Source organism: Synchiropus splendidus, chromosome 1 (genome assembly GCF_027744825.2).
Source record: "Synchiropus splendidus isolate RoL2022-P1 chromosome 1, RoL_Sspl_1.0, whole genome shotgun sequence".
NCBI lineage: Eukaryota > Metazoa > Chordata > Actinopteri > Syngnathiformes > Callionymidae > Synchiropus > Synchiropus splendidus.
In genome coordinates, this window is record NC_071334.1 from 7,050,002 (window position 1) to 7,077,276 (window position 27,275).

The 27,275-nt window shown below is 45.9% G+C and overlaps 1 protein-coding gene across 3 annotated transcripts in view; it reads right to left on the minus strand.

Moving 5' to 3' along the window:
* Nucleotides 1–5,240: 5,240 nt before the first annotated feature.
* Nucleotides 5,241–27,275, minus strand: part of syde2 (synapse defective 1, Rho GTPase, homolog 2 (C. elegans)) — a 50,433-nt gene continuing 28,398 nt past the window's right edge. For all 3 annotated transcript variants that reach the window (XM_053862491.1, XM_053862482.1, XM_053862501.1), the window contains 5 exons: nt 25,685–26,787; nt 19,743–19,869; nt 11,396–11,577; nt 11,098–11,329; nt 5,241–8,027 (listed from right to left, as the gene is read on the minus strand). In XM_053862491.1, coding sequence (XP_053718466.1) covers nt 7,390–8,027; nt 11,098–11,329; nt 11,396–11,577; nt 19,743–19,869; nt 25,685–26,787 — 2,282 coding nt within the window. In that variant the 3' untranslated portion in view covers nt 5,241–7,389. The remainder of the gene's footprint in view (nt 8,028–11,097; nt 11,330–11,395; nt 11,578–19,742; nt 19,870–25,684; nt 26,788–27,275) is intronic.

Sequence of the window (27,275 nt, forward strand, 5' to 3'; positions counted from 1 at the left end):
GCGACCATGTCAGACCATGTGACTCAGGAGATCCAGTCTGTGGTCCTCAGGAACACGGTCAACACACACATCACATGACTGGGATTCCAAGCTGCTGAGATCTCTTTAAATGAGAAACATTCCAGAGCACTGCCCCGGTCACCTGATCTCTTGCGAGGTCAGGGGTCAACTTAATAAAACCCGCCACTCACACAGGCTGTTTCACCAGGACGAGCATCAGCCTTCGCTTTTGCCCTGGTGACACTTCTTCTTCTTCTTGTCTGGACTGTGAGGTCCATCACTCAGCCAGAGAGCAGAGTGAGCTGGAAGGGGGACCCCAGTGTTTGGATCAGAGCCCCCTGAAACAGCAGGAGCAGAAGAATGGCCGGGTGATGGCTTCATCCTGCCTCCAGATTTACCGCCCCTCCTGCGCTGCACCTGCTCATACCGTCTCCTGGGAGTTGAGATCTCTCCAGAAACTTGTCCCTCACCCCTCCTCCACCTTTTCTTCAGTTTGAGATGAAGAAATCAAGAGGAACCCGGCACCAGGGTCACTGGCCTGATGGCCGTGTGCCCACACCCCGAACAGGATCGTCCTGCTCGCAACTGAGCCTGGTGCTTCATGAGGAGCAGTGAGGCCATAAATCCAGAGGGGGGCGTTGTCCAAGTGTCACCTGACGCCTGGAGGCCTCTTCACACCTTTGGAAACATTTCTCTTGACTTATGGCGCTGCTGATGTTTTGGGTTGGAACCAAGAGCCCGTCCTTCGCCCCTCACTTTCACCGCTCTCCGCCCCTCTGGTCTGTCAGCGGCGTGTCAGGAGCTCGGCCCCGGGGGCCTCAGATGAGCTGCCAAGCACAGTGGCTGGACCTCAGGGAACCAGAGAGAGCCTCCAAAACATCCCAAAGGTTTGGAACTTGCTCCAATGCTTCACAGCCACTGAAGGAGGCTGAGGCTCTGGAATGTGTGTGGGGCTCTGCACGTTCCCAGCAGGAATCCTGGCTTGGTTTTGAGATGCAGCTGAAGCTGGTTTAGTACAGATGAACATGAGCAGATCAGAGCTACGAAGGAACAAGAAGAACACTTTGTTTATGTGATCATCAACGTGAAAATGATGGAACATTTTCACGTATCCATCCATCATCCACATCCATCCATCCATCATTAATTTTTTCTAATTTGTATTAATGTGCTAGGTAAAGAACATTATATCTAGTTTTTGTGTATATAATTTCTTGCATTTTTTGTTAAACATTTTAAACACTATTTGACACTCAGCAGTTATATACTGCCGGTCTCTTTTCAGCTTTGTTATTCTCATTCAATAACATTGAAGAGTTATGCAGCTCTTGATCGTGTTTTTTTTTTTTATCTTTATTTTTTATTGTGACCCAATTTTGTCTTGTTTTAAATTCAGTCACTTGTCATATGATTATTAAAATTTGGGGTTTCCACGCAAATCAAAGATTTGTCTTTAAAATGCTGTATTTGTAAAATGTTTAAACTCTGACTAACAAAAACCTTTGATCCTCCAATAATTTGTCTTTTTAAAATTTATTTTATTATTAAATGATTATTGTATGAATGTGTTTATTATTGTACGCAGGATTCTTTGGTTTTCTTGGCTGCTAAAACTCTCTGTGGCTCAGAAATTGTAATCGCTCATAAGTCCTCTTGTAGTGCATAAACGTGGCCTGTGTGTGTGGACGACAAGATGAGTGCAGCCCCAGACAGGAAGTTGCTGTGGCTCCTCAGGCAGACGTCCAGGATGGTGTCGTGCAGATTTAGAAAGTGCCCAAACCTTGACTCAACCGCCAGCGACTCTTAACCCGACCCTCGGAAAACACTTGAGAATTCTGCAGGTGGAGGCATCAAACGCACGTGACGGAAGCTTCCACCGATTTGGAAACAATAAAGGCTTCAGTGTGTCAGGTAACGCTGTGGCTCCGCCTCCTCATAAATTCCAAAGGGAGGGTTTTATAGTGGCAGGTGAGTTTGTGTTCAGGTATGAGAGGATTGTGTGACCTGCAGCGCTCGTGGTCCTGTCACTCATCATGGTCATGAAGCGGCAGACGTCAAAGGAAAACTGAAAACATTTACTCCCTTCTCTGCGCTGAGAACACGCAACGGACAGACACCTCCTGACATGTGATTCAGTCAAGCGTCTCAGTGACTCGGGTCAGAGAGTCACTTCAATCTTTGTTTGATGATTTGTTATGAGCTCAACTTCAGTCACCAAGAGTTCAGTCTGAGCAATGAGTCTCTTCCTGCGAGAGTCATATCCGCTTCCTTCTGAGTCAACTGAGTCAGATCCACTTCCTGCTGAGTCAACTGAGTCAGATCCACTTCCTGTTGAGTCAACTGCATCAGATCCACTTCGCATGAAGTCAAGTGAGTCATATCCACTTTCTGTGGAGTCAACTGTTTGCGGACGACACTACCATCATCGGGCTCATCTCAGATGGAGATGAGTCGGCTTACAGGAGGGAGGTGGAGCGGCTGGTGTCCTGGTGCAGCAACAACAACCTGGAGCTCAACGCTCAGAAGACAGTGGAGGTGGTCATGGACTTCAGGAGAGTAACAGCTCCTCCGTCCCCTCTCATGTTGGCTGGTTTATCCATTCCTATTGTGGACTCCTTCTGCTTCCTGGGAACCACCATCACTGAGGACCTCAAATGGGAGCCAACCATCAGGTCCCTCATCAGGAAGGCCCAGCAGAGAATGTTCTTTCTGAGGCAGCTACGTAAACTACGACTGCCGACGAAGTTGCTGGTGGAGTTCTACACGGCCATCATCCAGTCCATCCTCACCTCCTCTATCACCGTCTGGTATAACAGCGCCACCTCCAGGGACAAGAGCAGACTGCAGCGCATCGTACGTTCTGCTGAGAAGGTGATCGGTTGCAGCCTGCCACCTCTTCATGACCTGTATGTCTCTAGGACCCAGAGAGGTGCAGGTGGGATCAGAGCCGACCCTTCTCACCCTGGACATAGACTGTTTGTTCCTCTTCCCTCTGGCAGGAGGCTACGGTCCATCCAGACCAGAACCTCCCGTCACAGGAACAGCTTCTTTCCCTCGGCCGTCAGACTGTTAAATTCATGAACAGCCTTGTTGTAATGTTATTTTATTTATTTTATTTTATTTGTTTTTTGTTGCACTTTATTCCAAGGCACTTTCCTAGTCAGTGGGCTCCCCACTGACCATGGCAATAAATTTGATTCTGATTCTGATTCTGAGTCACGTCCACTTCTTGTTGAGTCACCTACGTCAGATCCACTTCCTGTTGAGTCAAGTGAGTCACATCCACTTCCTGTTAAGTCAAGTGATGGTGCTGAGCCACCAGACCATCTGGTGTGTGATTTATTTTTTGGATTTATTAATGGCGCGTGCTAAATAATGAGTGAACGTTTCTTGTCTTGAGTCACAGGGTCTTTCACTGGTACGTGGAAGTCAAACGTTGCTTGAGTCCGACTGAAGCCTCCAGTTTTGGGCTGATACACGAGGATATGAACCAAAGGTCTCAGGGAGTCTCCAGACGTGGAACGCCAATCGTCGCTCAGAGTCAAGTCGTCTAGAGGTACTCGCTCGTGTGACGCGTGTCAGGAGTCATGAGCTGAGTCGGGGGCAGTGGTTTCCTCTGATCGCCCAACAAATCACTTACCGTCCTTTGGAGACGGCTCACTTCCTGTCAGGTGTGCTGGTCACCTGGACATGTGACTGTAGACTCTGGAGTTCAGATGAGCAACACTCATGGACGGAGGTTTGTGCTGTGGAGGCTCGGTGAGGTTTCACAGTTTTACACTTTCAATCTGTGATTTCATTCATCCTTGCTAGCTGGGATGAGAAGCTGACGCCGCCGAAATGAAAGCGCCATAATGTAAGCACCTTATATTCTGGATTGTTTTGGAGCCCAGGTCTCCGTCAACAATGTTTGTTTACGAAGTTCCGCTCCAGTTCTCCTCCAGCTCCGGACGCTGTGACCGGAGCTCGCGGCTCTGTATTTAAGAAGTGTCGCTGTTGGCTTTTCCTCGCAGTGAAAAATGCAGCCGCCCGTTTTACTGGACGTCTAAATGCAGCTGCATGCTGGGAATGTCCCTGAAGCTGGAAGCTGGTCTGGGACATTCCCACGCGCGGCACCGAGGGCAATTCCCAAAAGTGATTTATCTGTTTCACCGAGTTCTGCCAGCAAAGAGCTTCAAATAACAGTCCTGCTCCACATGACGGAGCCTCCTGCTGAGGTTATAAAGTAGTCATCGGCTCTCAGCTACTGACGACCGCGCGTCAAGTCATGAATGTTTTCACCCTTTGCCTTAGTAGCCACATTATGGAAGGAAGGGAAAAGTGCTAAACATTAGCGCTTTATTTCTGTTGGATTGAACCTTTCAGCTGTTTAGCACGTAGCTGAAGGTGACAGTAGTGTTCTCTTGTCCAAATGTTAACGAAACGTCAGATGACTTTTTTTTTTTATTGACTTTTGTGGACAAAAATGCCTGATTTTGGAGAAAAAAAATGGAGGTGAAAGTTACGATCATTTATGGTTATGGAATAACGCAACTGGAAATAAAGACGTTAAAAAAACTAACGTCGCTAGCGAAACTAGCTTGTAAAAAAACAGTCAGTTTTTAGCCTTAAAAAAGCTCCAGGCTGCAATGATTTTAACCAAATATTTTTTATCTGTGAATATCAAGGAGTATTTCTTACAATAATAATAATAATGACTAAATAAGCCCATCATTTTCATGGTGATGTTCTGAGTAGTGAGCGCTCCTCGCGAGGGCGGAGCCTGACAGGTGTTGGGATGGGCGGAGTCTGAGATGTAAACGTGTGGAGCTGGTGGTCAGCCATGTTTGTTTAGTGTAGTGTAGTGTTTGGGTGACGGTGTAGGAACCAAATGCCATGCCTACCTGCCATGGAGTGATGACATCACGTCTGGCACGTACAAGATCTTTTTTTTTTAATGTTTTAATGCGTAGCATTTATTTCCACAAAATGTGATGTTTGTCATCGAATCGTCTGCGAAGTTTACGTCCGTTCTTCTCCGCAGTCTGCGGAACAACGTGTCGTGCCTGTTGTACATTTGAAGTTAACGTCCAAATCGTGACCCTTGGCTGCGATAGTTGTGGGCAAATGTGAGCGTTCGCCGTCGCGCATCTCAACAAGGAGGTGATGACACACACACACGCGCGTGGAGGGGCGGGCGAAAGTGATTGGTATCAATGTGGATCATAATGGTAGTGCAAGAAGAGAGTGGAGGCGCCACATCGCTGTAAAATAATAGACTTTATTATGACCATACATTTCTCAGGATCAATACCAAGCAACTTTATGGTTCAGTCACGAAGCTTCACGGTGGTTCTGTTCTCTCCAGAGGACGAGAAAAGGAAACCAGTTTTCCAGTTATCTTTGAATTATTATTACGTTTTTTAGTTCTTAAAATGAACGACAAACTTTTCATGCCACACTGGCTTTTTACAGAAAACCATTTATTGACCTGGTTCCAGTAATATTCTTGAATGTGTCATAATATTGTTCATTAGACAAATATAACGGCAGCATATGGAGCTAACATACAATGCTAATGCTGGGGGTTTGTTTTAATAATGCAATACATTTAAGATTATTGCAACACAATACATGATTTGTTTTTCAACATGTATTCCAGTCTACATGAAGCATAACTTGCGTTACATTAAAAACAACCATTACAATGAACAACCATCAAAAACACTGTGGAATTATGTGGTACAGCAGTTACAGTTTTTCGTCAGTAAAAAAATATACTTTCTTAAGTTGTGAAGTACAATACATGATGACTTGCTCGCGTCAAATCTACGTCCTCTGGAGAGAAACTGAAGCAAAGCAGCCGTTTGTTTGTGTAAAAACCTCGAGACAAACAAGTGAATTCACAATTAAAATAGTCTTTCTACACATAAATACTGAAAACAAAAGCCGGTGAGAGTAACCGCCTTGTTTAGACCTCGGTAAAGCTTTTGACCATGCAATATTCAGTACCTTTGAAACAACACATTTAAAAAAAAAACAGCTCAGTCCACCAGAGACAAGAAATATTTACAACTGTTGCGATCATATCTTACAGCCGACGTTGTACCAATATTAGCCACTAGTCTTTAAATACGTCAGTTATGTATGCTGTAAAAACAATATACTCCCAATACATTTAGTTATATACATACGCCATAAAAGTTTAAATACTGATCTTTCTGAATCCCTGGAGTATATTAGGCAAAATCTAGGTGAGTGTTAGCCGTAGCTTCGCTTCAATTGCTTTTCCAAATGTGCTACTTTTTAGGTTTTTCCAATTTCTCGTCACGTATCTATCGAGCTGCCAGTGTGGACGCTAAGCTAATGCTACAAGAGAAACCAATAGGATTTTCAGCAATGGTTCTTGGTCTTGTTGCTGCACTGTTGACTCGATGAATCGTTAGCATTTTGCACGTAGCATTTTTAGCGTGGATGCGAAAAATGGCCGCATCAAAAGTGCCACAGCATAATAATGAAACATGTTAGATGAGTATTAACTGCTACGCTTCTGTTGAAAGGTCTGACAGTGTTGTAGCACCTAAGCTAACGCAATATATATAGGTTTATCCTCTAGTTAATTTAAATTGGATTAACTTAAACATAAATACATAACCTCCAGTTCATATGTAGCCAATGGCGCCGACTGTTCTTCATCACTTTTCAATTCTCTTGCGCATCACTTGGAAGTCGCGTAGCATCAGTCCAGCTCCGCGAACATACAGTAAACCCTGCCATGTCATGAAACATGGCGCTAACTAGAACACACCTTCCCTCCTTTATTTTGTTTTGTATTTCATGAGACGTGAGAAAGTCGCAGCCTGGCGAATAAGTGCATTGGTGTTTTGCCGCTGCCGTGATTCCTTGACTCAGCGCTCGCTGTGTGGAGGTAAAACAACGAAAATAAAAAGCGGCAAAGTGAACAATTTGGTCAATTTTTCTTTTTTTTTTGTTGACGTTGCTTTGTTTCGTAGAAAAGTGCATTCTTGCGGTTTGGAACTATTGAAACGAATAAATAGCAAAGGCAACTAGCTAAGAGAAGATGGGGGAACTCAAAGATCAAATCGGCCGATAAGAAAGAGGCGGAGTCTGAGCTAGCGTAGACCTCCAGTTTCCTTTTGCTTTCTTTGAGATGAGCTGATCTGGGCTGAGGGCTCTGGTGGGTTTTCGGGATTCAGAATGTTTCCGGGTGGATCTTCCACGCACCACCTTCACACAATTAAGGCACCGTTTTTAAAACCCCCCGGGGGGTTGATGGTTCTTCTCAGAAGAAGAGGAACGACAAACACGTAACAACATCGAGGGGAATGTCTCTGAGGAAAAGTACTCCAAAGTTCTGCTTCTGCCGGGTTCTACAGCAGAGCTGGGATGTCAGTACCCGACATTGAGCTTGTTCTTGTTCAGCTCCCGTTCCAGGTTCCCGATCAGCGTGTCGATGCTCTCCTGAAGATCCCGCAGGTTGACCCGGTTGCTGAGTACCGGGCTGATGTCCTGAATCTTCACGTACGCCTGGTACGTGTGTTCTCTGGGGAGGGAGGGGGGGAGGATGTGGTTGCACACGGGATCCTCCTCCTCCTCCTCTTCCTCCTCCTCCATCATGGGCCTGTCGCCCGAACTGTCGCTCTCGTCCAGCTTCTCCTCCTCCTGCGGTTCTTCGTCCTGGATCTCCTCCTGCTCCGGCTCCTCCTGCTCCTGACCCTCCACAGCTGCGTCCTCACCCACGTCCTCCGAGGGGACGTCGTCGTAGTCCGCCTCCCCGCTCCTGGGCGGCGGCAGCAGGGCGTCGCAGGGGAAGTAGTTCTCGCCGCAGCCGCTCCAGTCGCCGGCGTAGCGGTTGCTGGGGCTGTCCAGGCGACCCGGTTTGGGTCGCAGAACACCCGCCATCTCTGCGTCCGTCAGGTTCAGCACCTGGGGGCGCTCTTTCCTGCGTCTCAGAGGGGGAGCGGACACCAAGTCCGAAGTGGACAGAAGTGACGGGGCAACGGACGTCCCAGAGCGAGGGTCCACCACTGGGGAGAGACGAGAGACGGGTCAGAACAGAACGTCTTTTCCTCCATCCCTCTTGTGTCTGCTTCCTCCCATCCTCCTCTCCTCCTCTCTAATCCCTCTCTCTTTCTTTCTTTCTTTCCTTCTCCCTCCCCCATCCTCCCTCTGTTCTTCTTTTGTAGGATCAAACGTGCCCGTTGGACACGTCCTTCTTTCCTTAAAAATGTTCATTCTTTTCCTTTCTTTCCTGAACCACTCCCTTCAGTCCTCCATCAGTCTGTTTCCTCCCATTCTACATTTGATAAACACTCTTGTTCTCACTCCCTCCTCCTTCTGTAACACCTGCATGTCTCCCATCGCGCTTTTCCTTCAGTTCTATTTCTTCATCTGCATTTTAGAAACATTTGCTCCTCCTTTGATTCTCCTCCTCTGTTCCCCTCTCCTTTGATCTCTCCACACATCTTTCCAATCCTCCTGTATTTCACAGCAGACTTCTGTGTCAGTTGTGAGACGCTCAGACTCACTTCAAGTCAAAATGCAACTTCCAAGGCTGACCACGCTCTGAAGCTCTCTTCAATCTTTCCTTCCACCCAAACGTCTCCAGCGCGAGCAGAAGCCAGTGACTGGCAACGATCGAGGGAAGCACGGAGCAGCGGCCTGCACTTCTTTAGCCTATCATTCCAACCCTGCTTTGTGTAAGAACATCCATCACATGAGGTCAACGACCTCCAGAAATGACTACCTGAAACAAACAGCAAGTATTTTGCTGCAGACGTGACTCAGAAAGACGCGCCAGGTGATGAGGAGAGGACTGACACAGGTGTGTGTGTGAGTCTGAGTGCGGTTACACACTTTCATTCACATGCTCGCCCTGCGACAGCAGCAGATGTGTTGTTGCGTGTCAGAAAACATCCCATAATAAACGTCGGCCGAGGCTTGCAGCCGGGAATGTTGCTAATGATAGCTTCCTGCGCTGGCGAGGGAAGAGAGGAAGCCAACCAGCACACGAAACTTTACTGAAATAGAGACTGAAAACTGCCATCCCAGACTGACGGACCCGGAACTGCCTTTGAAAGATCATGAAGGGGACCAGGGTTTCCACTCCTCTTTCTAAAGATGAAATCTCGCGTGATCAAATGTATTGAAACAAGCGGATAACGTGTAACACATCCTGGAGCTGGACCTGTTTACATTGGTTTTCTGTGGTTTCTTTCACGGAAAATTCCCTAAACAAACATCCTATGACTGAAGTCAGTGGCTCCAGAACTGAAGCTGCGTGTTCCAGCCGGACGTACAGTGTGAAGAGAGGGACCGCGTGAGGACGGCTGCAGATTGGAGGCAGATTTACCAGCTACTAGCAAGGAACTCACTCGGAACAAACTGGCCTTTGGATTGTCACTAATTCAGTACAGGACAAAACGTTTCTTCCTTATCTTGTCTTGACTACATTCTGCAAACATATTTTAATCTGCGTGTCACTTTCCTACAAATAACATTTTGTAAAAACGTCTTGTATGCAATTTAATACATTTGTTTTGTTTAATGTTGAATGTTTGAAGTTTATTCAATACCACTCAGATGTTTGAAAATTCATGTTGCCACACATCGTTCAGTTTCAGCAACTATGACTCTTATTTTCAAGCCTCCCATTTTTTTCTGTTTAATTTCAGTGACATTTTTAAACACGTTCTAAAGCAGGCGACCTGAAGCATGTCACATGACCCCAGGAGTCAGCGCACAGCCGCCACTCGCTCTGGACGAGACTCCATCATTTCTCTTCGCACATGACGGCTCAGTCGTTTCGGAGCGTCGGCTCCACATCTGGATGTAGACCACGCACTGCTCTGTGATTGGCTGAGGTCGAGCCACTGGTGTGTTTGTGGTGGGAAGATTGAACCATCAAAGCAGCAGCGTGAAGCCACAGAGCTGAGATGACTTTTTTAGGCACGGATCACTCCGGGGGGAACATATCGCCCCCCAGTGGTTAGGAGCATTGAACATTAGATTCAACTGTCAAGGTGGAACTACACAAGTACACTTGTTATTTATTTTCATTTAACTTCAGCAGTTCTTCTAATTTTAAAATGATACTATTAATTTCTTTAATTTTTTTGTCTTAATGTTCATTCACTGATACAATATTTATTCATATTAAACCACTTTTTTTCACCTTCAAATATATTGCTTTTGTCAATTTTTCAATTGGCTTCTTCTTTCTTTTTCATATCATAGAATATATTATTATGTGTAATCTTTAATTCATTGCATTCAATTTGAACATTTCTTTAAATATCAAAATCATTTTATTTTGAAATCAAACGGCATCTCATGCTGGATTTTGAGTGATGCTTTCTAATATAGAAATATCTAAAAAAACTTTTGTCTTCTTTATTAAAAAAATCTATTCACTTATATATTTGTACTATTTTTCACTATTATTATTTATTCACTATTATATTTATTATGACTTTAACTGTTTCTCTCTTCCTACATCATTACAATTTGATTGCATTTTATGACTGGCTCTTTTATTAAGTGCTGTTTTTATTGTTTTTTTTTAATTTTTTGTAGACATTTCAACTAATTATTTTTTTATTTTATTTAATTTTAATATACCTAATACATCCTTCCCCAAATTAACAATTTTATTTTCCTCACAATTTTGTCTTATATTCCATACATTTTTTGAGTGAATATTTAAACGGTATTTGTCGATTTATTTTTCTGGACGTGTCTTTATTTTAACTGTGTATGAATACCACTTTCCCCAAATACTATTCAGTACTTAGATTCTGTCAAACACGTTAAAAGTCAGTGGTATTTATTTCCTTTTTTTAAAGGCCATTCTTAATTCCATAACTTCAAAAAAAAATTCACATTTAAAATTTCAAATTGTTTTAAGACAATTTTTTTAAATCCTTTTCAGTTTCTGTTTGTCTGTTATTACAGTGTAACATTATAACAGAACCCCTGCAGCAGCTCAGTCACTTTTCAACCTTCTAGTGCTGGAAACTGATGGAGACGTAGTGACAGACAGAGAGTGTCAGTTAAGTCAGCGTGGTGTCTGAGGTGAGGCTGGTCCTCAGCTGTTACCTGGCCAGAGCTGCAGCAGGTAGTGCAGGACCTCGATGTGCTTCTTGAAGTGCAGCGCGCTGGCCAGCTCCTCCGAGTCGATGAAGACCCGGTTGGAGTGGCAGGAGGCCTCCTGGCGTTGGCTGAGCAGCACCGGGCCGAAACACACCGCCAGGTTCTGACAGGTCATCTTGTTGACGTCCTGGTGGGAGGCCACCAACTTCAGATGGTCCAGGAGCATCCGCAGAGTCACCTGAGGGACACGCACACACACAGGCATGAGCCCCCGGCCTGACTCGGCAGGAGGTGAGGGACTCACCCGCTCCACCTCGGGCAGGTGGTCCAGCAGGCTGACGGTGTGCTCCGAGTCGGCCGGGTCGTTCTCGCAGCCGGCCGCGCCCATGCGCAGCGGCCTGGAGGCCATGGAGTCCAGCACGGCCTGGTACAGCTGCTTGGTGATCAGAGGGTAGGGCAGCTCTCGCAGGTAGTCCTTCAGCACACCTGAGGAGGACAGATGTTACCACACTGCTGGGACCAGACTCCCGGTTCACACCTGTGAGCCCTCTCAGAAGCCCCTCAGCGCCCGGCCCTGCTAAGTCCCTGAAATATTGCTGGCATGTCTTTTCATCAAAGGCTCAGCAGAGCGGCGAGGATGAGGAGGAGGGGGAGCGACTGGAATAATATTTTAAAGAGGCTCCTGGCAGCGAGCGGCTCTTTGTGCTGCACAGTCTCCAGCGTGCGTGTGGCTGGATCCCTTTCCACAGACGTCTGGAGGCTCCAGCACCGACACCCGATACGTGGCAGAAGCAAGTGACGTGCAAGAGGCATCAAAGCTCCTGATATCATCTCCAGTTGCTATTTTTAAGTTGTTGATCAGCCAGCGTGAAACTGACACGACATCACACACCAACTGGGCCACGACCTGTGTTTGCTGTTGCCGTGGAAACAGGCATTCTGCTGCTGTTTTGGCTTCCAAAGCTTCCTGGTGATCTTCTTTCTTCCAGGCTTATTATCCATTTATGGAATTGTTACAGGCTGTTTCAACAATTATGGATGATTTACAATAAAACTGAAGGAAAAAAATAATAATAAAATAAATGAAATACTGTATTTTTGTGAAAAACATTTTTCATTAGGAAATTATTTATTAAGAAATGACACGAAATAAGGAGCTACTTAATGAAAAAAAAAAAGAAATTTGATAAAAATACACTGGAATTGTATTTTCAAATTTTGAAAATCATTTTGAAAAAAAAAAGTAAACTTTTAATATTTAATATTACAAAAATGTTTTTTTTGCATAAAGGAACAAATATATTGTTGTAAATAAATTAAATACATAAAAACAAAAAAAAAAATATCTATCAAGAAGATGAAAATATTATTATCAATATAATATTTTTGCAATAATATAATATGTAATAATAAATGCTCAATGTGAACCATGATAATACATATAACAAATAATATGTATATCAGAAATAAAATTAATATTCATATTTCATCCATAAAAATTGAAAATATAAAAAGCCAGAATGCAAGATGAACAAAGACTAAAGTGTAACACTGAACAGCAAATAAAAAGCACTTGCTGAGGACTTGTTGCAGTGGCTGACTCGGGGCCAGGTCGCCGCCTCTGCTGCTGAAGTGAGATTACCAGTCTGAAAATAGAGCTCACGGACGCACTGTCACTTCCTTCCCTCCCACCGTCACGTCTCCTGTTTACAGTGAGCCCAGGACACAGGCTAATCCCGCGACTCCTCCAGGAGCAGAGCGGACGGCGCAGCTTCACACGCTGGCGCTGTAATCCCAGTAAAACCACTCGGCTGCTTCACGCTCAGCCCGAGGGTGAACTGCTATTGTGGCTCCGTCAGCCACTAAGCTGGAGCGACTCAAACGGCCTGTTCGTCATGAAGCCTCAATTCGGGCGATGACAGGAAGTGAAAACCTTGCAGGCGCGAGGCGCAGGATTAGAGCGGGAGAAAGGATCTGGAGTGAGAGTCAGATTAGCCGGTGAGCGGGACAAACAAGCGCAGTCAAGACGACAGGTACAACGCTCAGGCGACCGACATGGGAAACCAAACGCATCATACTGGGAGTAAAGATGCTGTTCTGATGGTTGAGGAGGTGTTCGTACCAGACACAACGTGATTGTCTTAAAGTCTGTTCTGTGAGCTCGGCGCAGTGTTGCGGGACCCATCAGGAGCCACATGTGACTCACCGCAGTCGCACACACCTCATGGTAAAGTTCTACGCATCTCAGATCCATGCAGATGGTGCGTCTGAATTTTCTATACTACTGAACATAACTGGGGTTGCGATGGCTAACTGGTGTTGTGTATGGTGCGCCCCTCCCTAAAATGACACGTATGAGAGCAGCAGCAGCGACACCAGGTGCGCTAGAAACAGCGTGTTTTTTTGACATATATTCATGGTCAAGGGTGCGACTCAACAAAAGGCACTGGGAAAGAGAGTCATAGCTTTGTTGTGGCCTTGAGCTCTGTGACAAAACACTGACATTCCAACACGCATTCCTCTGAAGGAGCAGACTGTGCTCCAAAGCCCGGGGAAGGTGCGCGGCCACAGCTCTGACTGAGTGGAGCTTTCACAGCGTCCCACCTGAACCTCTCCAAACAACATCACGCCTCCCGATACGGAGAAGCACTGACGCGCTTCATTGTGCCGCAGAGGAAAACACAGGTTCCTTCCTGTCGACCGACGGCGACACAAACCTCTGAACTCCACAACACACACTGTGATCGGTGCCGAGCTAAAACCATTAAGTTGGTGTTGAGCGCCAGCGGGAGAAGAGGAGCGAAGCGTTGGGGTAAATCATTAGCTGCTGTGAGTCAGAGCCCGTGTTCACTTGAGTGTGTGACACACACAAGCACAAGGTCACGGCTGCTCCAGTGAACAGGTGTGCTGCCTCTGCAGGTGGTGGACTTGTTTTCCACACACGCTCCCTCGCTGGCATCGCACCACAGAAGATATCTATTTGTCCCTTTCCACACTTGGAGCAATAACATCCTGTAATCCTTACGGCTCCAGTTTATGGAAGAGATTCCAGTCTTCAACAAACACTGAGCGGAACGGTTTATTTAGGGCTCCGACTTCAGCTTAGAAGCTACAGACGCCTGTGGCGCTAAGGTGCTAACGTTGCTACAGAACACGCTATACGCTTTATAGTGAACATAGCTAAGGTGCTAGCGCAGGCGCTAACATGGCTAAGCTAGGAACAGAGTTCATAATTTTTCATCGTAAATGAAGTGTGAATAAAGTTGAGGAGCTAAAGGTTTAGCTTAAAGCTTCAAGCTTCTAAAGCTAGCGGCTCACAACTGCCAACAGAGCAGCAGTGATAGTAGAGTAAGATAATAGGGAAAAGCTGCTGAAGATCCAACAAAGCTGTTCACACCACTCAGATACAAGCTTTGTAAAACAGGGTGCGAAAAAATCCAAACTCTGGTTCTAGTCGCTAGGATTCTTATACAGTTTTACATGGACGAAAAACGTCCCTGAGCAGACAGAAACACTTGACTGCGATGTCACGGCTGCCGACACTGACTCTGTGACGTCATGGTCCAATTGTTGCGTCCACAGAGCGACTGGTTAAAGCAGCCTTGGTTTCCTCCATGTGCCACCAAACACTACACGGCACACAATGCACCGGGGCAGGACTGTACCTTTGACCTCTTGTTTAAACAAAGCCAGTGGCGGCTCCTCCTGTCAGTGCCACAGTCAACGCCTCGTCTGGAGAACAAACACGGGTTTGTTCTCCGTCCTGCTCCCTCCCTGCTGGCCTGCACGCCCCCACAGTACCAGGGGGGCTGGTCCACTGTGTGTGCATGTCACTGACTTGTCCAGTGACACGGTAGATCCTCACTCCCTGGTCCTCTCCTGCTACTCAGCTCAAATCCAAGAGAACTACCTTCTTCTTGGCACAGCAGCTTGTGGCATTATTTACCGTCACTTTGACTGGTGACCAAACCTCCGCCAAAGTTTCCAACACCTTCTCGGGGGAAAGTGGTTCCCTGGCCGGAGCGGGGATCAGCTAATCCCCCCGTGCGTGAGCCAAATACCATCTGTGTTTGTTCTGCAACAAAGGGGCCACTTGTTAATGACTTTCCATGTCTTCACTGGAGGACCGTGGAGGAAGGGGAGGGCTGAGGAGCTCCAGATGGAAAAGACCCGTCAGATGAAGGAAGAGCCCAGGCTCGGATCGATATTGTGCCGAGAGCCCAGCCAGGAAATCCAGGAAAAACCATCTGGGTTATTTTCCACAGATCAGGCTGAGCTGAAATCTTAATCGGTGAAAGCAGGTACAGAATGCTGAAAAGCAGGTTTCTGCAAAGGGCAAAGTGAGGGCCTCAAGAAAGAAAAAAAAAAAACAACTTTCTGCAACATGTAAACAACTGAGGCGCAGCGCTGCAGAACCACAATCTCTTTTTAAAGATGAAATCTCAGGTGAGCAAATGTATCAAAACGAAACAAGCAGAAAAAACAACACGTTTGACCACAGCGACGGAAATGTACGGAGAAAAAGAGAATCATCAGAACAAGTGAAGTGGCCCTTGGACATCATGCATTTCTCAAGCGCGTGCAATTTAAATACAGTCATTTGTTTCTAAGATGTCCACAAGAACTAAACTTGGTTTTTGCAGACAAGATGTCTCACTCAGATCGAAAGACGCTGGTTAGACGCAGAACATCGCAGACCCATCTCACGTTCAGCAACTATGACAGCTGAAGGCTAACACATACGTTTATACAAAACTATTTAGCCCAGAGTTCATGCTAGCACCAACCCTGTCTGGAGGGTAAATCAGTGAAAAGCTAACATGCTAATGTCACCGCAGAGGCTAACGTTCGGAAGCACAGACTGCAGCGTCTGCTTTTGTCCCAACCAGAGTTTGATACCGAACCAGGGGTGTGTTGAACCATCTACTGTACGTACCATCTACCTTTGGTCCTTTACACACCGTATCTAACCAACCAGTTCCTGGCTCATATCCAAGTCATTCTGGCCTCCGTGCACCATCCCACTTTCAACACCAGTTAAAGTGATGACAGAAAATCTGTCTCAATCCCTCATCCTCCAAAGCATCGCATTTCATCACTTCCATCTTCATCTTAGGTCGCTATCACGCACTCAAGATGGAGTTTGGGAACTTCATGTCCTGGGGGTCATAAGATGCCACAGCAGCAGCGTCATATTCGGCCCAGCAAATGGTATCAGAAGTGGGATCCATATTCAGGACTTTAAAAAAAGGTGTGTTACGGTGGCGTAAGACGACACCTTGTAGGTGCCATCTGAGAGGCAACTTGTGTTGCAGGGAACGCAACAGCATCGAGCTGATGTGGAACCCTTGAGCGTGAAGCCATGCGGACATATGTGTCACCAGTGAAGTGGCACACAGCTGTAGCACTGAGAGTCTGGTGGTGGGATTCATGCCTCTGTGGCAGCCGGAGCTGATATATCACAGTTGAGCCTCTTAAATGTGATATGATGCGCCGAACCCAGACCTGTCCTGAGCTTTGCACTAATATTATGACCGGCAACACTGTCAGGTCACTGCAGACGGCCTCTTTAATATTGACTTGCGTGGAAGAAACACCCCCTCCTTCCCGTCCGTCCCCCCCAAAAAAGAGGAAGACCGTGGAAACCCCAGTTCATTCAGGAGCCTGTGTTGGTTTTGGGGAGAGGCCCTGCATAGGCGTCGTCCTATCATGTGGGCTTTGATCCACATGCGTTTGCACGGCAGGGCAAAGAACACAGTGAACAGTCGAGCGGGTTTGAAAAAAAAAATAGCGACAGCACCAGCGTGGGCTGTTGGTTTTTGCTCGCTGCCTAAATTTGCTCCGCCAAGCGAATTTGTGTGTGAGGGGAGCGAGGGGGTCCAACCAGCAGTCTGTCATCTGCGTCGCAAAAAAGAAAAAAAAAAACAAAAAACGTCCACGTGGTGCGTAATCACCGGTTTATTCTTCAAACGTTCGGGGAAGCGTTTGATTGACCTACTTTCAGAAATATAATCCTGCCTTGTCATTAGGATTCACAATTAAACCCAGGCCTGGGACGAATGGGGGAGCGGAGGGAGGGAGGGAGGGTGTGGGGCGGGGGGGTTTGGTTGACTGTCACACTGCTAATTTCAAAAAGGTAGTGAGAGGGATTACCCCGGGGTCAGAGGTCCATCCCCAGCTTGCAAAACATGCTCAGCGAGCTGCTGCGCATTGTTTCACATGAGACCCCCCTCCACCTCCCCCACCCCAAAGTGAGGTGTCACTCACATGAGTGAGAGACAAAACGCATCAGCGGAGTTCGCGTCTCCATCGCCACAGATGAGAGCCACGTACAACACTGACACATTCTGACACGCTCTGCTTTACCAGTCCTTGTTTCAGCAGTTGGGGGGGTAGTTGCAGCAGCATCTCTGTAACAGCAGTTTCCATATAGCTGCTGTCAGTAGCTTGGTACTCCCAGATGTTTTGGTGGTTGAAGTCAAAGTCGTTTTTAAAATAGTAAAGATGTGTTGTAGCACATAGTAAAGTAGTGGCAGTGTCCGAGAGGTAGTTTAAGGACACATCGATTTCAAATAGAAGCCTCTGCCTGATGTAGTCATTTGCAGTAGTATAGCTAGCTGAGTTGTAGTTGGAGAAGCTGCATTGACTTCTTTCTGGTGGCAGCAGTTGTGATGAAGTACTTGGTGCAGGTTGAGTTGGAGTAACATAACATATTGCATGAGCTGCCGCTTCAGTTGCGTCTTCAGCTGTCGTAACTGCGAGATAGAAAGTATGTGCTTGAAAGCTGTGTAGTAGTCCTCTTGAAGGAAATACCCTAAAGTTACTTGAATAGAATGAGTATCATTCGCATTACTAGCAGATGAAATAGATATTTTCTTTTCATAGTAGTAGCAGTTGCTGTTTTAGTTGTGTGACGTTAGTAATGTGTGTTCACTGCAGTCTGTATTATTGCAGTGGTTGAAGTAGTTGCAGTTACAATTGTAGTATTGTATATTTACTCATTAGTAGAATATGCTAGCATTGTAGTGTTTCTGCATAGCCTAACTTGCAGAAGTAGTAGCGGGAGCTACAGTATCAGTTGTGGAAACTGTTGCCATTGTAACTATTTTTTTTAAATGCTATCATACTTGCTGTAATAGTATTGATAGTTACTGCTATACTTCTGTAAGTATTCACAGTCTGAAGTTGTAGCTCTTTTTGGTAGTTGCAGAAGTAGTACTTGACGTGCATAAGGTATTAAGCAGTAGTATCAGTAGAAGTGTTGACAGAGCTGGAGTACATGTGCAGGCTGAGGTAGCAGTTGCAGTATTCTAGCTGCAGTGGGAGAAGTAATGGTGGTAGTCACTGCAATAGGTGTAAATATTACATGGTAGGTGTATAATGTAGTCCTAAGTGTAGTGGAGGTAGGTGTTTATAAGAAGCACTTATAACAGGTGCAGTGTTAGTAGTAGTGGTAGTACTACAAGTCAGTACACTAGTAGTTACAGTATTATTATTTTTTGCATTACAATGCAGCTGATATTTGTACTTGAGTTCCTCCTAACAAAAGCCGTTTAACAGTGTAACTACAAAGCAACATACATAATAACACAAGACAAACGCACACTCGTCCGTCCCTGCATGAGTGTGTGAGGACTGTATCTAAACAACACGGCAGACACCAGAGTGAGTGACACAGACAGCAGTTTGACTCAACTGTGACCTGGAAGGGGCAAGTATCAACCTGGAAGCTGACGCCGAAGGAATGACCTGAATGTACAGTGTGTTGCGTGCGTGCGTGCGTGTGTGTGTGTTCTTCTACTTCTGTCTTTGTGAGAACCTGTATGAGTTTTAACTCAACAGAGTGAGGACATTTTTGCGAAGTGAGTTGACATTTTGGCCGGCCCTCATTTTGTCAAGCCTCATTCTGAGGGTTAAAACGACTGGGTTATTATAACTGGGTTTGAGTTTGGTTCAGAGTAAAGGTTAAGTTTAGCCATTTGTTTTAGATGGTTAGGTTTACGGCTGGGGAAAGGGTCATGTTCATGGAAGTCAATGACAGTCCTCACTAAGATAGGAAGACAAATGTGTGTGTGTGTGTGTGGGCTCAGGCTCCTGGTATGTTGACTGCTGGAATGCTTTTACTACAAACAGATACAAGCGACGCACACAAGTTGAGGCTAGTTGACACGGTCACAGGAGTGTTTCCTCTCTGTGTCGGATCAATACGCAGCTGCGCGGCGCTTGACTCGTCCTGTTACCAAGGAGGAATTTAACGCTCTGCCAACCCCACATCACGTATCGCAGGGCGATTACATTAGCGGCTAATCCGCTTCCTCAAAGGGAAGCGAAGAGTCGGGCTCCCGGAGACATTCCCAGTGGGCACCGGGCGAGAGGAACGGTTGCCTGGTTTAGGAGCAGGTGTCAGAGACCCGAGTCGTGAAGCCGACTCTAGCTAGCAGATCATCGGCTTGAATGCGGCTTCACGGACTTGACCTTTGACCTTGGACTGAAGTCCAGAATTGTCCCTCACCGTCAGTCAATCATATCCAGTCCACTCACTCACACTTCCCAAACAAGCTGTGCGTTTCGGACTGTGGGAGGAAAGCAGAGTGCCGAGAGAGAACGCACGCGAGCGCCTGGAGCAGAAAGGAACCTGAGGAAATAAACACCTGTGATGACGTTGACGTCCGGGTAGGTGCTCTCGCTCAGCTCCACGCCGTGACTGTCTCTCTCGAAGGCCTCCCTCAGCTCCTTCTTCACAGCTGCAGAGCCACACAGCCGGTACAAGCCCACCACCTGGAAGCACAGCAGAACTGGGTCAGGCTCAGTCAGGTCTCGTGCCCCGCGCCGAAGATGGACCCACAGCAGATTTACAACTTGAGTTTTACGACACGGCGAGCGGGAAGGAAGCCAACTCCCGAGTTTCAACTGGGAAAACGTGAGCGTGAGGAAGCTGACAACTTGCAATTGGAGTGACACAGAAGTGATTTATAGAGAAGCACGGGGTTCATGTTCACATGATCCAGAGCAAAATATAACCAGAAGAAGACAAAAAATCAAATGCTTTCACAAACACACACAAAAAAAATTAACTAATCAATGAGGAATTTAATAGTAGACAAGTCTAGAAATAGAACACAGCTTACATTGAATAGAAAAATAATTCAAATTCAGTCAATTGATGGAAATTAAGAAAATTAAGAAAAAATTAAGAAAAATATGGACACTAACATATATATAGCACAAATGACAATATTGTGCAAAAAAAAAAAAAAAAGGTAATAAACACTTCACAAATGCAGCTTATTCAAGTACATATGAATAATATTATCTAATCTATATTTAGATTATATATTTATTTATATATATAATCTAAACATATATTTAGATTATAATATGCATTTATATATATTTAGATTATAATATTTATATAATCTAAATATATTAAATATTTAGATTATATTTAGATTAAATTATATTTATATTTATATTTTTAAATATAATCTAAATTTTAATATTTAGATTTTATTTAAATATAATCAAAATATATTAAATGTTATTTATATATATAACATATATATAACATATATATAATATTTTATATATAAAAAAATGACAATATATAAAAAAATATAAAAAAGATTAACTTAACATCAGTTTGGTTCAGTCAATGATTAAATTAAATGATAAAATAACAACTGGAATAAATTATTTTACAGCTTTTTTAATTATTTAATTTTCATTATTATTTATAATTTGACCAATACTTATTATGTATTATTATTTAATACACTTAAAGAGTGAACAACATAAAATGTGCTGATCTTTTATGGAATTTTTTTATTATTTAAACAATTACCAAAAATTGTCCATACCAAAAAAAATGAATACATGAATCAAGCATCAAATAAATGGTCACTAAGATAATTTCATAATAAATATATATAATATCAAATAATTTCATCCTAGAACTAGAAGCCGTATCCAGAGTCCAGGCTGACTCCAGGCACCCACACCAGCACAACTCATGGTGGCTACTAAAAATGCTACCCAAAGGTTTCCCCCTATGATGCGACTGTATGAATAAACAAGACCTGGTTATGGCACTAAAGTCCCGAGCCAAAGCAGCTTCGCTCCTCCTGCCTTCAGACGTTGGATCTCTGACAGTGGGCACCTAGTCTCTGCTCTTGTTTTGCCGGGCTTAGCTCGGCTGCAGACATAATTTCTCCTACATGTGTCTGTCTGGTATGTGGCCAAGCAGCGCGACTCAGTGCGGTCGTCCCGGCAACGTGTTAAGTCAGTGGGCCGTGAATGGCGGGTCAGGCCGGCGCAAACACACATGGCGAGCGTTGCCGAGTTCTCCAGGACTTACACGAGAGGCAGAGTGGAGGACAGATTAAACCGGATTTGGCTTTGTGAGCGAGTAAACAGAAGTCAGCCGGGACAATGAACAACAAGTCCATTCACAAAAAAAGAGTTTGGAGGAGAGCGGCGAGGAACAGCTGTCAGCATGGAGAGCTGGTGGTGAGGCTGCCGGGCAACAACAGGGCCCGACCCGGAATCCAGAGTATGGCCAGCACAGCCGCGACAGAAGCGGGTTTTCATCGGGAATGTGGAGGTCAGGTACAGTGATACATACAGTGAGGCTGCTGAATCCTGCTTCAAATATGGCACCAAGTCATAAAAAACAAAAAAAGAATGTAGGCATACTATATCTTCCTTGCAAAATGTCACTAAATAAATTTGTTTGACTTCAAGGCAAACGGACGTTTCTCACTGACTCATGCTTAACTTGTCATTAACTTGTCCGTGAGCTTCTCCTTCGTCCGCACGTCCCACAAAAGGGCTGCACAGCAAGTGGGTATCCTCCACCTGAAGCCATCTTGATCATCCTCCCCAGCCGCAGCAGCCCTCATCATGTCCTCCTTTATCACATCCATGAACCTCGATCGATGTGCTCCTCTTTCTTTTACTTCCATTCCTCATGTTCATTGTCCAACATGTCTCTGCTCTCCAAGTGTCTGAGCAATCTGACCTGACTTTGTCTGCAAAATGCTAAATTCACTTCTATACGCTCAGTCCCTCTGATACTGTCTGTTCTAATCCTGTCCTTCCCCGCCAACCCTCCTCCCTCCCACAGCATCATGTATTGACATCGGGAAAGGGGACTTTTGCGTCCTACAATCGCTCCACCTTCCGCAGAAGAATGTTTTTTTTTCTTCTCTCCATGCAACGTCACAATTGGACAGGGATCAGTCAGACCTCAGTCTGCCTACAGGAAGCGCTTGTCCCTCGCCAAAGTCTTGGACTGTGGGAGGACGCTCGTAACCTAGTACCGTTTACTTTCTCGGGAGGTTAGAAAATATCGATACGCTCAAATATCGTGATATTGTATAGCTATATTTGCAGAAATATGTGCGATATTGTCTTGATAGTTTATGTCGGCTATGTCAATATTCAATTCATAAGCACTTGAATAACCTGCATTTGTGAAGGTTTTCTTTCTGCACACTGGAGCGATTCATTCCTCTGTTGGGCTGCGGAATTTAATTGTAGTTCTAACTGGATCAACTCATTTTCGTGCACACAGATTTGTACTGCATTCTCAGATTTTCCCCCTTAAAATAATGGCTTTTTTTACAATATATCGCAAGGTATCGTGTCGCTTCTCCGGTGTCGGGATACGCATTGTGATGCGAGATAACATTACTTTCAGTAGCTGTGTTGTTGCTGAGTTGCTTCTAACAGCGTATAACAGCTGCGACTTCAGGTATTTTTCTAAGGCAGTGATCAGCCAGCATGAGCGAGGCTTTGGAGCTGATGGTCTGATGATCGCAGTGGTTTTTCCAAACGGGACATTTTTCCTCGCCGCTCAGCAGTCTGAGGGGAAAATATGCCGTGTGCCGGTGGAGTGACCAGCCTCAGCGGCAGGAACAGGACCATCAGCACCAAGTATGTCGGTCGGATTCTGAGGAAAAATGTTCCGTGTGTTTCTCAATGAGAAAATGCCAATACAGGTTTCAGAGCGGAGGCACGGGAGCTTTGTCAGGAGATGAGCGTCTTGCTCGACGGGACGACAGGGTTCTAGGGTTGAATTTAGGTCCAGGCCTCTTCTAGAAGTGCTGGTGGGAGGAAGTCACATCTGTGTCGAGTCAGCATTTAAACAGACCACGCTCTTCTGTGTGTTTAAAAAAAGGCGCCATGTTGACCGTGAGTGTTCGTTTTTACTGCCATGTATGGCAAAAGGCAGGCTGCGACGCCGGTAAAGACCTGGCATTCTTTATTGGACGCACAGCAGCCTTCAACATAGACATTACCCGCCGTCGTCTTTTCAAAAACCCGCAATCAACTTAAAAGCAGCAGCCCTGAGGTCATGTGACTCCATCTACCAGCAGATAATGATTTGTAAAGACACATCTCTGCGTGCTTCACTGACACGGCTTGGCCAGATCCGGTGTCGGCCCGAACCCTGTCCACCTGGGGCCATCGTGTTCTGAGTGAACTTCACTTCGCTGTAACAGAAGAAGAAGTCGGGGAGGAGGAGGAGGAGCAGACGAAAACAGACTGATAGGAATCACGGACAGACAAAGCAGCCAGAATTACATAAACACGGGAAACCTGAGCGAGCAGACGGGGCCGGCGCGTCGGAGCTGCAGGTGGCTCCAGGAAAAAGGTGGAGAGACAGTGGCCCTCAAGATAACACAAGCATTCCAGAGCCATCTAGAGACATCGGTCACCGAAAGGCACATTTATGCTCAACGTCACATACAGATCCAGACGGATCCTTCTACATTTCCACAAAGCTTGCGGATATGGACGAAGTGGAGCAGTACCACTGGAAACCATGGGGGGCAGTGTTGCCGTTACGACTCGATACGTAGCTCTGATGAGACACGAAGAAGACATAACAATGGTGGAAATTCTCCGTCCTGCAGTCACCATACACTGAAGGTCCTCAGCGACGACCACCACAAGAGCTACATGATCAATACTCTTCCACACTCACCATGTTTTGTTTTGGACTTTGCTGTTGTCATACACTTTTGAGTCTGGGCTGCTCCCCCTGGTGGATATATTGGTGAACAGCAATACCATCGTAAAGAAGGCATGGAAGCATGTGGTCAGCGATGGCAACACTGTTTGAAACGGACAATTTCGTACTTAAAGGGAGCATAAGTGGACCCAACATCATCTTTTTGGATATCTAGAAGAAGAACTGCGGTTGGAGCTAATGCTAAAATTGTAACCTCACTTGCCATTTAAGACGTCATACTACACTCTGATGTAGTTTAAATTTACAGAATCAAGTACGCATGAGCTAATTTATTTATTACAAATTATAATCTGCACCCAGTGTTTTTCTTGACGGGTGACTCTCCTGCTGCTAATCTGCACTTCAGGTTTAGCAACTCCAGACGGCCCATGTGCTGGTCGCTTGACTCCTACCGCAGTTTTCTTTGGGAATTCTGAAGGCACAATGAGAAAACAAGCTTGCCTGCTTGACCTGAGAGGAACGTCAAGGAACCCCCAAATTCCTCAAGAGCTTAAAATTCATCGCCTGACAGTAGCAAACAGAGTCATGGAAGTGTTTGCTGGGACACGGTGGACGAGTGGTGGGACAGCCAGGCTCCTCAGAGAGGCCTAATGTTTGCCTAATAGGCCCCAGGCACCCGCTGCCCCTGGCATGCCTCCCCTGCAGCGATCCATCCTCAACAATGGCCGCTGTCTCACTTCTAATTAGAAGAAAGGGGCTCGTCGCCACAACCTCTTCACTTGGGTCCAAAAATGTGGCTCGCATGGAAGTCCGCACTCTGGCTGCTTTCTACGCTCTGGACCGTCGCCGCGGGACAACGGTGACATCATTGGCGGTCCCTTTCAGTCCGTCCTGTCCGCTCGCACGGCTAACCCCGCGGCTTCAGGGCCAGCTCAGCTCTAAAAAGGCTCTCTCCGAATAAAAGCTGGTTTCTACCCAATAAAACCCACATTATATAACAGCATTCTTGCGCACTTCTATTCAGCACACGGAGGTTGGAGAGGCTTTCATCTGCTGCCCCCAGTTCTGATGCACAGTCATCTGTCACGTCGGGTTTATACAACCAATGAGACAGTGGATGATAGCTCAGACTTTTCAGGAGCAAAAGCTGTCCACTTCTTTTTCCTAGTACTGAAATGAAATTCAGACTTTTCAATCATTTAGCTTTAAAAAAGTATATATTAAATACATTTCAATTATTACTGGTAGTATTATTTGTAGAACGAATTATGTGTAGCATGTAAACATGCTATAAATAAGTCATGATTATGTGTCAATCTTTGGTAAGTTAGGTAAAAATATTTGAAATAAAAACAACCACAAAACCAACAAGTAAAAAAAAGACCCAAAATGAACACTAAAAATGTGTGAGTTAGATAGGTAAAAAAGAAAGAACATTATTGCATAATTTATATGAAATAATAAGAATTTTTTTTTTAATAAAATGAACTGATGAAAAAAGTAATTTCTTGTTTCTGATCATTTGAGGAAAAAAGGAAGAATAAGCGCAAATGTGAATCTGTGTACACGGTATTCATCGTGCATCACGTGAGACAGAGTTGGGGCAGCAGTCCTCACCTGGCAGCCTCTCTTCTCGATCTCAGTGATGCACTTGCTGATGAGCAGCGGCACCATGAGTCCGCTCTCCTCCCGCTCCACCACCCTCCACGCTTCCACGCCGAACACCTGAGGCTCGCGGTCGCCGTCTGGCCCGCCGTCCAGCGAGTTCTGCCACTGCTCCATCAGGCTGAGTTTGACGTAGATCAGCCCTCGCGGCTCCAGCTTCACCGCCAGCTGGTGGGAGCGCGTGACGCGGAAGAGCGCGGGCAGGACCACCGTGCCGTGGCAGCACACCCTATTGCGCCTGGGCGTGGGCTCCCAGCTGAAGACCACCAGCTTCAGGTGCTGAGCGTTCTCCAGCTCGATGTTGAAGGTGTGGTCCATATCCAGAAAGGCGGTCCGGCACGTGAGCAAAGCGGTCCTTGCTTTGTTCACCGAGTCCACCTGGATGGCGCAGTAGACGTCCCGGGAGTCCATCCGAGGCGGCTTAAGATCCTCTGCTCCATAAAAGTGGAGACTCATGAGTCCGGAGATGTACTGGCTGCACTTGGGCTGCTCTCCGAAGCTGTAGTGCCGGAAAGCATCAATGTCCAAGTCCGTGCCGCTAGGTTTCGAGCTGTCTGTCTCTTTTGCCCGTTTCATCTCGGAGGAGCCGTGCTTGCCGGATTTGGCCACCAGCTCCGGCGAGTCCCCGTCGCTGAGGTAGCCGCCTTTGCAGGCCGACTTGGAGCTGCCATTGTTCTTCTTCTTGCTGAAGCTGTGCTGGGTGGACACGCTGCTGTCCAGGTGGTACCGTGAGATGACGTTCCGGCTCGCTTGGCCGCCCCCTGACGAGGGTATCCTCTGAGGTCCGGAGGTTTGAGGGACGGGGTCGGTCCCGTTGGATCGTGGGGGATTAGCTCGGGGCTCCGGCTGACTACTTCCATTGCTGCTCTGCGTCCCCTTCACGCTGAGCTTTCGGCTCAGTTCAGGCAGCTTCTTCATCTTCATGGAGATCTTCCTCACGGTGCGAGGGGACTTTATCTTGTCTGGGAAAGACCAGTTGATGGAGCTGCTCTTCTTCGCGGGGTTGGGGCTGGAGGGAGGCGAGAAGCCGACAGTGTTGGGGAGGTCAGGAACATCTACAACAGAACCAAGGGGAGAACCGAGTCAGGAACTTTGAATCGTCATATTTTCACACAGCAGAAACAGGCCAGATAATAGTCGATGCGTAGGACCAGAGGTGAGCATTGGGCCTCCTTTCTGGGCATAGAGTCCAACTTCATGTCTAAACACCGGCATCCAAGTACCACATTTCTATTAGGGGTGTGAGAAAAGATTGTTACACTCAAATATTGCGACACTTCATTGCACGATTGCTCGCAATAACTGACTGTGTGACATTGCCTTTACATTTTTAGTCAGCTACATCAATATTTAATAGATAAATACTTGGATATACTGCTGCATTTGTGGAATTAAACGCAACAACATAACTGAAAATCTAACTGGAACTGAGATCATAACAACAAACTTATTTCCATGCACATGACATTGTACTGCATTATCTCATATGCAGCCTTAAAACCACTCTCGTACTATAGATGTTGTTAACAAATATTACAATATC